The following is an 11,688-nucleotide window of genomic DNA, read 5'->3' on the forward strand; positions in this document are numbered from 1 at the left end:
TTGAGCATTCCTTTTGTTGGCGGCTTCCACCCCACATAATTATTGCCACATCCCTCTGCTTTGATGTTTTTGTACAGGTTCATGGCCTGAAGATATTCATCCCTCCTTCTCAATATGTGATTAATAGGATCAATAGGCCTTGCATAGTTCTCATCATGTTCTTCCTGATTTCTCCAGGTCCATAAGGAATGGCATGCAACAATCCACGTATTCCTCCACTCCTTATTGCTATTGCTCATGTGATTGAGATTCAAATGTATCCACTGTGCCAAATCTACCGAGAAGAATTCCAGCATTAGCTCACTAGGGACTAAGCTTTGCCAAACATTCACGCATGCATGGCAGTCACGAAGCGCATGCAAGCTAGATTCACACGCAGCGCCACATAAGTTACACCCTGCACTACCCAATCCCTTCGTATTCTTGTTGAGGTTGGTAAGCAATCTGTTATGCTTGAGTAACCACAAAAAGGTCTTGCATCGCTCAGGAACCTGAGCTTTCCAAATCCTGCTCCAGTCTCCATCAATGTCTTCAGAATTATAACCTTCGAGTTCGTTAAACATGTCTTTAACTGAAAATACATTGTCACCCGTACCTGCAAAACAAAACACGTCAGCATCCTGTCCCGTAATCGGGGGCAAGCAAGATTTCAGTTTTTCAATCCATAACGCTGGCAGTCAGCTTTCAAGGATTTGGAAATTCCAATCTCCCTCATCAGTAATCAAATCACACACATAAGCTCTTTTCAGGTTATTTGGAATTGTGACGTCGTAATTGCTCAAGACGAATTCGTGGCCAAGCCAATTATCCTCCCAGGCCTTGATACTTTTGCCATCTCCTATAATCCATTTTCCTGTAGTTTTCAGAGTGGGAACAGTTCTCGCAACATCCTTCCACATACTGGAATCACTCGCCCTAATCTTCACACAATCTTCTCGATCCAAAATCCGGTATTTGTTTTTTAAGATAGAGCACCAGAGTTCCTCTGAATTGTTATACATCTTCCAACCTAGTTTCATTAGGCAAACTTCATTAAGAGTGTTAAGGTCACGCAAACCCACACCACCCAGTTGCTTTGGCATCGTGACCTTATCCCAGCCAATAGCATGAATACGCCGCTTGTCCTCCGTATCACCCCACACAAAACTTCTTTGCAAGCCATGAATAGCATCAATAACAGACTTAGGGAGTTTGTTTGTCATCATGGGATACAATGGTATAGCTTCTATAACACTCTTGGCAAGAGTTATCCGTCCAGCAAGAGCCAAGGTATTTTTCTTCCAACCATTCAACTTTGCTGCTACTTGGTCCACAATGTATTGGAAGTCTTGTTTTCTTAGTTTCTTCCCACTAAGAGGGACTCCAAGATAGCGTCCGAAGTTCTTAGTTTCTTTCAACTTAGACAACTGTTGGAGCTTCTTTTGCATATGCCTACTGACATTCTTTGAAAACATAATACTGGTTTTTTCCATACTTATTTCTTGCCCAGTCATGCAACAAAATTCCTCCAAAGTTTGCATGACACAATTCATCTGACTTTCAGTAGCTTCCCCGAAGATTAGTAGATCATCGCCGAACATTAGATGAGAAATTGTCACACCATTCTTTCCAAGTTTAACACCTTTCCACTTTCGGCTCCGAACCTCCTCTTCAATAAGGTGGGATAATTTATCCATACATAACACAAACAGATATGGGGAAATAGGATCCCCTTGGCGAATGCCTCTTTGAGGGCGAAAGTACCTATTTCTGGCTCCATTCCAATTAACATTCGTCTCAACGCTAGTAACCGAATGCATAATGACCGCCATCAGTTTTTCAGGGATTCTAATCTCTTGTAATGTTCTCCATATGAATTCCCAGCTTATTCGATCATACGCTTTTGATAGATCTACCTTAACTGCAAAGGCACCTTTCCTACCTTTCATTTTCTCCATAGTATGCATAACTTCTCTAGCTACAATTATGTTTTCGTGAATGACTCTCCCTGGCACAAAACCTGTTTGGTAAGGAGAAATCCAAGTGTTCATGTGTTGTCGTAATCTCCCAACCACAATCTTGCTAAGAGTCTTATAGATAGTATTGCAAAGTGAGATTGGTCTAAATTGTGAAACCAGACTAGGATTATCAACTTTGGGGATTAAGCATATGTCAGTTTTATTCACATGCATAATTTCACTTGGTTTCTCCCACATTCTGGTCACACATTCACAAACAGCCGCACCAACAATTCCCCAGGATTTTTGATAAAAGCCAGCAGGGAAACCGTCAGGACCCGGGGCTTTCCAAGGTTGCATCTCGAACATAGCTCTTCTAATTTCATCATTGCTAATATTTGCATCCAGCTGTCTAAGATCCTCGTCTTCAATTCCCGGATACGTAATGCTCGTCTGTCTCCATCTGTTCCATGTTGACCCTGAAGCAAAGAGTTCCTCATAAAAGTTATTGACTAAGGCTTTGATCTGGGCATTATCTTCAATCCAATTGCCACTCTCATCTTTCAACATGAGGATTTTATTTTTCCTCCTTCTCTTTACTGTTTGCAGATGGTAGTATTTTGTGTTTCGATCACCGTCAACCAACCATTTAGTTCTTGACCTTTGAAACCACATGAGTTCCTCTTGTCGCAGTATCATTTTGAGTTCTTCTTGCAGCTTCTTTTCTAACTTAAGCAGACCTCTATTGTTCTGCCTATGGTGTATGTTCCTTTGAATACCATTCAAACGTGTCATCAAACTTTTCTTGGCCCGTTGCACATGCTGAATAGAATGCTTCTTCCAATCAGTTGCATCTTGTTCAATTCTTTTAAGGTTAGCCACCAAATCCTCCTTATTGTTCCAATGTCCTTTGAGTCTATCAATATATTTATTTTCAATCATCCATGCGCTCTCAAATCTAAACGGCTTAGCAGCTCTCTCGTGATTACAGCTTCTAAGAGATATCATGATTGGATGGTGATCCGAAAACTCCACCCTCGTTAAAACTCTAATCTGCGCTTCCTCAAATAAAAGTCTCCATTCCTCATTGCATATGGCATGATCCAGTCTTTCATAGATTCTTTGACCACCATGATAAATAGGACCCCGCCAAGTGAATTTCGGCCCGTGGGCACCAAGATCCACCAGTTTACAAACCTCCATATTGTCTCTAAAAATCTGACACTTTCGAGCTGACACTTGACCTCCACCTTTTTTCTCATTCGCAAAGGCTATATCATTAAAATCACCAGCGACAAGCCAAGGTCTATCCATATCAGCAGCTATACTCCTCATATTCTCCCACAAGTCTTTTCTGATACTAGGATTAGGGCTCGCATAAACCACAGTAAATTGCCAGTCATTCCCATGCTTGTCAGTGCCTTGCATATGAATAAACTGATCACTCTTATTTATCAGAACCAGCTGCATGTTGTCTTCTTTACTGGCTACTAGAATCCCTCCTGCATAACCATTGTTATTAACCGATATGAATTGTTGAAACCCCAATTTCTTTAAAGGAGTTTGCAACTTTACCGGCTCACTACGCGTTTCCATAAGAACAATGACCTCTGGTTTGTATATATCAGTATAATATTTACAAAACCTAAAGAAGTCCTTGCCCGCTGCTCCCCTGCAATTCCAACCTATAATGTTTAAGTTGTCAATCATTATTAACAAGTTATGATGGTATGGACGACATCCCTTTCTAAGTCTCAACACCCTTCTAGTGTTTCAGCCACCATTTCTTCTTCTATTCCTTGGCTATTCTCTTCCTTTTCCAAGACCTCCATGGTGTGCATAGTGTGCATAGACGTATCCATACCAGCACTCATCTCTGGATCTTGTATAGCTTCAAGTGTGCACTCTCCATACACAAATTGCTTGTCTGGTGGTCGAACTAAGTGCATTATCTTAGTGGTATTTACTTCATCCTTCCGTCCACCCCCTTGTGAACTTTGGGTTTTATCATCTGGTCCTTTCTCTCTCTTGTCATCAGAGTTGCCATCTTTGTCATATTCCTGGGTTGGGTATTCACGTTGCATGGTGACACTATTATTCTCAATAAACTGCAAGTTTTTGTCTCTTCCAAATATCCCTTCAATTGTCTTTTTCATTGCCTCCGTGTGCTTCCATGTGAAACCCTTGTTGCCACGTGTAGCTAATGTATTATCTTTTTTACCTCTTCCACTATTTTCAATTTGTTTCTTTTTTTCTATTTTTTCCAGCTTTTTATTAAACGTCTTTTTTTTTCCATCTGTATTACCACCTTTATGTTCACTTACCACATTGATTGCATCATCCTTAACTTCCATTCTATTCAGCGACAAAATCAAATCCTCATTATTACCTTTGTCCCCCACTCCTAATAAAGGCGCATCATTCCTTTTGTCCCCTATTAAATTACATCCAATCAAGGCCTCATCATTTGTTTCCAAATGTACCGCCTGAGAATCAGCACTATCCTTTTTAGTTCCACTGGATTCCGCCACGTCACCTATCAACGAAACAAACCTTGAACCGGTTTTGCCACTCCAATTGTTGACCGGCGTTTGTTTTTTCTTCAACTCCGGTGGTTTCCTCCCCAACTTCTTCTTCTGGACAACCTGCCAAGGACCATCATTTTTAACACCTTCTTCAGTAACTCCAACATAGCTATTCTCGTTACTCATATCTATAGCAGGTCCCTTCCCTTTATCTCCTGGTGCCATACTGCCTCTCTTATCATCTTGAATCGGACATCCTTCTTTATAATGTCCAAATTTCCCACATCGTAAACATAACATATGCAATCCCTCGTACTCAATCTTATATTTGCTATTTCGAATGGAGAACATAGCCAGTAATGGTTTAGAGATATTCACTTCCACACAGATTCTGGCATATTTCCCCCTCTCCCGTTGATGCGTATTCTTATCTACTTTAATAGTTCGTCCTGCTAAATTACCAATCACGTGCAGTAGCTTTGGGTCATAGTACTCGATTGGTAGATTTGCAATTCGTATCCACACTGCTACATTAACAATGGCTTCACTTTCAGGATGAAAATCTGGTGTCCACTCCTTGACTGTAAGGTAGTGATCATAAATGAACCACGGCCCATCCGATAAGGCTGCATTTTTATCATCTTCATGGGTGAATGCAACCAAATAGTATTCATGACCAAGATCGATGATATTGATGATGCCTTTCCTTACCCACATCTGCTTCAGACGATTTTCCAATGCCTTATAACCTATTCTTCTTCCTAGCAGCTTCACAATAACTCCCCTTCTCCATGGCCTTTGAATCCGGTTCTCCTCAAACTTAGACAGAGTTATTTGAGGACAATCATACCCTCCAATTTTGACCTTCTTCACTTTGATACCATTCAGCATATCTTCTATATCAGCATCCCATTCTTCATCAACATGGATCTCTTCCTCATCTTCATTCATATCCACCAATGAAGCAGCATCTCCTCCGGTTACTATATTTCTGTAAGAGATATTTGTAGTTTTCTGTTGCGTATGTGTACCCAAACCTCCATTATCATTTGATCCTCCATCACCATCTTTAGATGGATCCGGAGGCAACGCCGGAGGCGTCACCGGAAACGAGTCACTCATATTCCAAAGAACCCTAGCAGAGCTTATGCAACGATAACTATATTTTTGCTTATGTAAATCGAGTTCATTTCTATCTAACAGACTCTTATACTTTTATTATTGATAAAATGAGAAAGAAATTATTTATCTGAAAGGCTAATTAATAACCTCTCTCTTTTGAAGAAGATTAACTTCAACTTAGTCTTTTATTCAAAAAAAAAAAAACTTCAACTTAGTCTTGTTTATCTTGTATTTTTTTTTACTAGTCTTGTTTATCTTGTATTCTATGTTGAATTTTGGGCCACAAATGGAATATTATTTAATTAGTCAAAAGGGTTAAATACCTTTTACCCCCTACCAAACAAGCGAGATTTGGTTTTGCCCCCTTAAAAAAAAAATTTGTTGCGCAGACCTCACCAAATTGAATTTCCAACCATTTAAACCTTCTACCATGTTTTTACCTAGAGTATCAGGTTTCCATCCTACGTGTCTGTTACCAATGCTTTTTTTATTTTTACCAATTGCCACGTTGGCACATCATCATCTTTTTCACTCTTTCTTCCTCACGAATCAGAAAATCCCCAAATCAAAAACTGTGAGCACTAGGGTTTGGCAAACCGTGTCCATCATCAACGGCTGCGCAGTGTTGTTCTTCATCATCTTCTTCGTCGTCATCATCACTAATAGGCATGGAACAAAGCTACAGCAATGGAAGCAGCAACTCGCATGAGATTACGAGTGTTCCCCAGTGTGGTTGTCGTTTGCCAATGAAGATGTGGGTAGCAAATACAATGCAAAATAGAAACCGGAAGTTTTGGAAGTGTCGTTTGGCCGGGGTAATATGTCGTATGATTTATATATTTGGCTGGGTTAATTTGACTGAACATATCTACATATGTGTTTTATGTGGCCAATTTTTGTTGATGTTTGCAGGGTCTTAATTCTTGTGACTTGTTTTTATGGGATGATGAATTTGCCACGGCTATGGGTGAAAGTTCAAAGAGTGAAAATCGTGAATGCAAGAAATGTAATGTTGCGTTGGTGAAGTTGGAAATAACAATGAAAAAGCTTGAAAAAACAAAGTTGAAAGTTAACATAATGCAGAAGAAGATGTTTCAGATGAAAATGGGCCTCATGTTTTGCTTGATCATGTTTGCAGTGATTTTGAAGATCAAGATTTAGGCATTAGAGTTCTATAATAACAAGATTGTTGTAGTATGCTTGTAGTATGCTTGTGTTAAGTTGTTATAGTATGCTTTATTTAATTTGTTGTAGTCTTGTGATGGGAAAATTATGTAAACTTCAAATGAATTAATGGAAAATTGTTTACAATTGATGGCTTTAGATGTATTAAACTATCTCATTGTTTTGTTTATAAGGTGTAATGAATTAAATGTGCACCAGAAAATAAATTGTAAACAGGTTATGAGCACAAAATGTTCTTCATATTAATCAAGACATTAAGTCTTAAACTGTCAGTACATTAACTTACATAAAACACCATTAACTTGTTCAAAACATGCCCAAAACTTACAACACTCAAAGATCAGTCAAGATTCACTTGTTCAAAACACCATAAACTTACACAAAACATAACATTGTCTTACAGTTAACATAAAACATGAGACAAAACATAAAGAGACAAGATTCTATTTCTTTGCTTTCTTGTTTGATTTCTTTGATCCACTACCCTCCTCTTCATCTGTCAATGACATTGGTTGGTCACTATTGGAACCTGGCCCTGTAAATGGTTTTGGTTTTTTAAACCAATTTATCTTGATTCTTTCACTTGACCTCTTTCTCATTGGCTTGAGCTCTTTCACTGCTTTCTTTTTCTTGGTGGCCTCTTTGTAATTCTGTGCAGTGGTGATGTCTGGTAGGCTTGTTATGATATCATCAGAAATTACATCAAAATAGTCAGTCTGAGCTGGATCAGTTGGGATAACTTCACTTGCCTGTGTTGCATCAGTAGGGACAACTTCACTTGCCTGTGTTGCATCAGTAGGGAAAACTACACTTGCCTGCGTTTCATCATGGTTTACAGCATTTTGAGTAGAACCTTCACCATCTGCATGCTGAGTTGTTTCAGTTGATTCAGTTGTCTTCACTTTTTTCTATCAAAAAGCAAAGTTATCAGTTAGAATTACTAGTATCAATATTCAGACATTAACAACAAATTTGGTTTCTACATCATACCTTTCTCTTGAGAGCATTTTTATCCTGAACTGAGCTTTTACAAGTCTGTGCATTATGCCCAAACTTATCACATGTTGTACATCTGTAAGAGACTCCTGGCAACCTTCTTCTAGCCCCATCTTCACCAGTCTCTCTAATCCTGAGCTTTCTAGGCCTCCCTGGACCCTTTTTAAAGATTGGTGGCAACAATTCATCCGATTCTACTTCAGACCACATATCCTGGCCATTAGTGGGACTAATAGCATAATTATAACACAACTTATACCTCTCTCTAGAGTAACACTCATCCACAAAATCCTCAGGATTTTGTTGTCTAAATCCTAATGCTGCTACATCATGCCTACAGGGAATGCCCACCAGCTCCCAAAAGTTACAACTGCATGACTTTTTTGAAATATCCACTATAAACTCTTGGGTATTGAAAGAATGTGTGACCTGAAACTGTTCATTCATTGCCCAAGTAGGCAGCCAATGAGCACTCAATGCAACCTCCTTGTCTAATCTTTTCCTAGGTATGGGCATGACCTTATGTGGCCATTTTTCTAACTTCAAAGCAGATGTTGAGCACCTATTCATTAAATACTTTCTGATCCATTCACACATGGTCAGAATTGGCTTATCCCTAGCATCTAATATTGTTGCATTGAAAGATTCAGAAATGTTGTTCATTAGAACATCACATTTTGGGAAAAAATTAAAAGCATGCTTACACCAGCTTTTTGGTTGAACTCCCATAAGCCAACTCCATGCCTTTGGATCAAGTTCTTTTAACTCATTCATCTTGGTCAGCCATCCTTGGTAGTATGTTGCTTTTGCTGCCCCCATCATCAAGTCCCTTATCAATGCTCCTCCACCAAATTTCTTTTTGAAGTTAGCATATAGATGTCTCAAACACAGTCTGTGTTCCACCCTTTCACCCATGTCTTCAAAAACTGAAACCAGTCCCTAAAATCAACAAACTCAAAGACATATTATTTTTCACAATCAACAAAAAACACAAAAAACATAAAGACACATAACTATAGCACTAACCTTTTGTTGGTCAGATATAAACACATATCTGTTGTCCTGCCCAATGTCACCCATCAGCAAATCAATAAACCATTTCCAAGTTTCCTTGTTCTCTATTTCAACAACTCCAAATGCTAGAGGGAAATACTGGTCATTGGGGTCCCTACCCACAGCAATTAGCAACTGACCACCATATTTTGTTTTCAAGTGACACCCATCTACCCCAATGAAGGGTCTGCAGCCATTAGTGAACCCCTTTTTTCAACCATCAAAACAAAAGTAAAAGGATCCAAATCTTGGTTGTATGGATGGACTAGGTCTGTTGACAGTGATACTCACAGTATTTCCAGGGTTAACTCTATGTAGCACAGATGCATACCTCCTCAAATCAGCATATTGCCTATCTGCATCTCCCTCAAGTATCCTCTTGGCTATGAGCTTTGCCTTCCATGCCCTTGCAACAGTGATGCCCACAGAAAAATTCTGCCTCAAGTCTTGAATAATGTCAGTAATCCTAACACTTTGTGATGTTTGCATCTTTTTTACAACAGCTTTGGCCACCCACCTTGAGCTTGCAGATCTATTGTCTAGAACCCTAGCACATGTGTGCTTATCAACTATTGTTTTTATAGCAAAAGTATGTTTGTGGCCCACCTTTGAACAAAGTATTAAAAACCCACACTTGGCCCTACATTCCACCCTAACCCTGTAGCTCTCGTTTTTCACAAACTTTATTTCCCTACCATTTAATACTGACCACTCACGTATAGCTTCTCTAAACTCATCAAGGGAATTAAATTCCATACCCCACTCAAATTTAAAATTCTTATTGAAATGCTCCTTTTTAAACTTTTCAAACTTGTGACCTTTGTCCTCATCTGATAAATCAGGGTCTGAGCTGTCCAACTCATCAGTAACATATTCATCTCCATCTTCCATTTCTTTCTTTTATGAACCCCTCATAACATCTGATAGGGAAGGAGCTTCCTTCCTAGGTACAGACACATCTACACCTTCAAACCCATCATCCAACCCAGTTGCACGTTCATCCTCACTATCTCCTAATCCTTCCACTCCTTCTTCATCACTATGATCCTGAACATCTATTTCATTAACACATCTAGGACTAACAACTGAAAATGAGACATCTACTACATCGTGCTCTACATACATGACACCCTCTACTTCATTGACATAAGAAAATGCAGCTACATCATGTAACACCCCGTTAATTCTTGTTTATTAGTTTAATTATTATTTTTAATTAAATTATTAGAATTAATAATTTTGGGAATTTTGTGGAAAATGGTGAAATATTGGTTTGGGCTTGAGTGGTGGTTAGCAGAAGAGGGGGTGTTAACTAAGCAAGCCCATTATAATATTTTATTTTATTTTTCATAAAATAAAAGGAATTGGGAAAAGAGGAGGAGAAGAAAAGGAGACAGACTCTGAGAAAGGAAGAACACGTGAAAGAGAGAAGGGCCAAAGGAGAAGAAGACCTTCGAAGATTCGACTCTGAGGTAAGGGGGGATTCTTCGGGTTAGTGATCCTTATGCGATTGTAGGCGGTAAGATTGATTAGGATTATCGTGTAATTCAATCGTACGTGTCGGGTTGGGAATTTTGTTAGGTTTTGATAATCTAGTATGAATTGACATGATTCTGTTGATACTTGTGATATATGATGTTAATACATGTCAATAACTTGTTTGAAATGTGTAATTGTGTGAAAATCAATGATAATTGTGTGTATGTTCGTATGTACCTGAAATTGGGGAAATGGGATAGGGTAAATGCTGTCAAAATGGTGAATTTTGCTGTGCAAGTACGTAGGAACCGGTTCCCATGTGGGACGAACCGGTTCCCCCTTATAAAAAACAGAGCGTGTGGATTCTGGGTAGCTGGGAACCGGTTCCCATGTAGGGACAACCCGGTTCCCCATAGTAAAAATCAGAAACGAGGTTTGGGAAGCTGCCAGGAACCGGTTCCCACGTAGGGACAACCCGGGTTCTGCAGCATATTTTCTAAAAATGTTTTATTTTTACCAAACCATAACTTTTGATCCGAGTATCCGATTTATGTGCCGTTTTGGGCGTTGAGAAGCTAATTAGGTGCTTTATTTGATAAAGTGATAAAATGGGCAGTAGCCGACTTTATTTTTAAAACTCGGTTTAATTGTTGATGAACGTATGTGAATGATTGAATGATGCCTATACATGTACATACTTGTTGTGACGTTATTGGTACGAGGTGATAAGCGATGTTAAGCACCGGAATGATGATGATGATGTATGATGATGTAAGTATGTGTCATGTGTGCATTATTCATAAATCATTTGCATTGGAAGGCTAATTCCCATTGTGCGGAGATTAGCGGGAAGTCATCGTGTGCCCATGTGGGGTGTGAGCGATGAGGCAGTAGTCGTGTGCCCATGTGGGGTGTGAGCGACTAGAGGGCAGTATCAAAGAGAGAAGTCCTGTGAATGTGATTCACGAATTTTGGTACCACATGCATAGTGTCAGTTGAATCATATGCATTGGTTATAACATGATTGGATGAGATCCAGTGTTATGCCTTGGTGTGTTTACATGATTGATGTATTAAGGAGTTATTGTTAATATAACTTGATTATTTGATGGAATGAAGAGTTGTGGGCCGATGGCCAAATATTGTTGAATTGATGCTTGCTTATTGTAACAATTTCCGACTGTATGTATGTTGGATGGATGATAATTGCTATGAGATTTTATTGCTTATAATTGTATAATGGTTATTAATTCGAATGAAACTCACCCTTACTTTGATGATTTCAGATTAAGGATGTAGCGGCGTCTTGATTGGGTGAAGATAGCTTGTAGGCTAGCCCGTAGTTCGTGTCGAGTCATGCTCTGATTGTAACACTGGGATCGATTAGTCTT

The 11,688-nt window shown here is 39.2% G+C and overlaps 2 protein-coding genes across 2 annotated transcripts; one reads left to right on the top strand and one right to left on the bottom strand.

Annotated features, from left to right (window-relative positions):
• The first annotated feature begins 6,252 nt into the window (after positions 1–6,252).
• Positions 6,253–6,745, top strand: LOC131636572 (uncharacterized). The gene is made up of 2 exons (XM_058907180.1): positions 6,253–6,399; positions 6,497–6,745. Exons 1-2 carry the CDS (start codon positions 6,253–6,255, stop codon positions 6,743–6,745), a joined length of 396 nt encoding a protein of 131 aa, XP_058763163.1.
• A 467-nt stretch (positions 6,746–7,212) lies between these two features.
• LOC131636573 (uncharacterized) lies at positions 7,213–9,980 on the bottom strand. The gene is made up of 3 exons (XM_058907181.1): positions 8,792–9,980; positions 7,760–8,704; positions 7,213–7,677 (listed from the first exon to the last, which is right to left on the bottom strand). The coding sequence occupies exons 1-3, from the start codon at positions 8,843–8,845 to the stop codon at positions 7,213–7,215; spliced, it is 1,464 nt and encodes a 487-aa protein (XP_058763164.1). The 5' UTR covers positions 8,846–9,980.
• Positions 9,981–11,688: the final 1,708 nt, after the last annotated feature.

Source organism: Vicia villosa, unplaced genomic scaffold (assembly GCF_029867415.1).
Source record: "Vicia villosa cultivar HV-30 ecotype Madison, WI unplaced genomic scaffold, Vvil1.0 ctg.001790F_1_1, whole genome shotgun sequence".
Lineage (NCBI taxonomy): Eukaryota > Viridiplantae > Streptophyta > Magnoliopsida > Fabales > Fabaceae > Vicia > Vicia villosa.

Coding starts and splice junctions, on each gene's coding strand:
- LOC131636572 (XM_058907180.1), top strand. CDS start 6,253: ATGGAACAAAGCTACAGCAATGGAAGCAGCAACTCGCATGAGATTACG. Junction 6,400..6,496: donor GGAAGTGTCGTTTGGCCGGG/GTAATATGTCGT, acceptor TGATGTTTGCAG/GGTCTTAATTCTTGTGACTT.
- LOC131636573 (XM_058907181.1), bottom strand. CDS start 8,845: ATGGGTGACATTGGGCAGGACAACAGATATGTGTTTATATCTGACCAA. Junction 8,705..8,791: donor TTATATCTGACCAACAAAAG/GTTAGTGCTATA, acceptor TGTTGATTTTAG/GGACTGGTTTCAGTTTTTGA. Junction 7,678..7,759: donor AAAATGCTCTCAAGAGAAAG/GTATGATGTAGA, acceptor GCTTTTTGATAG/AAAAAAGTGAAGACAACTGA.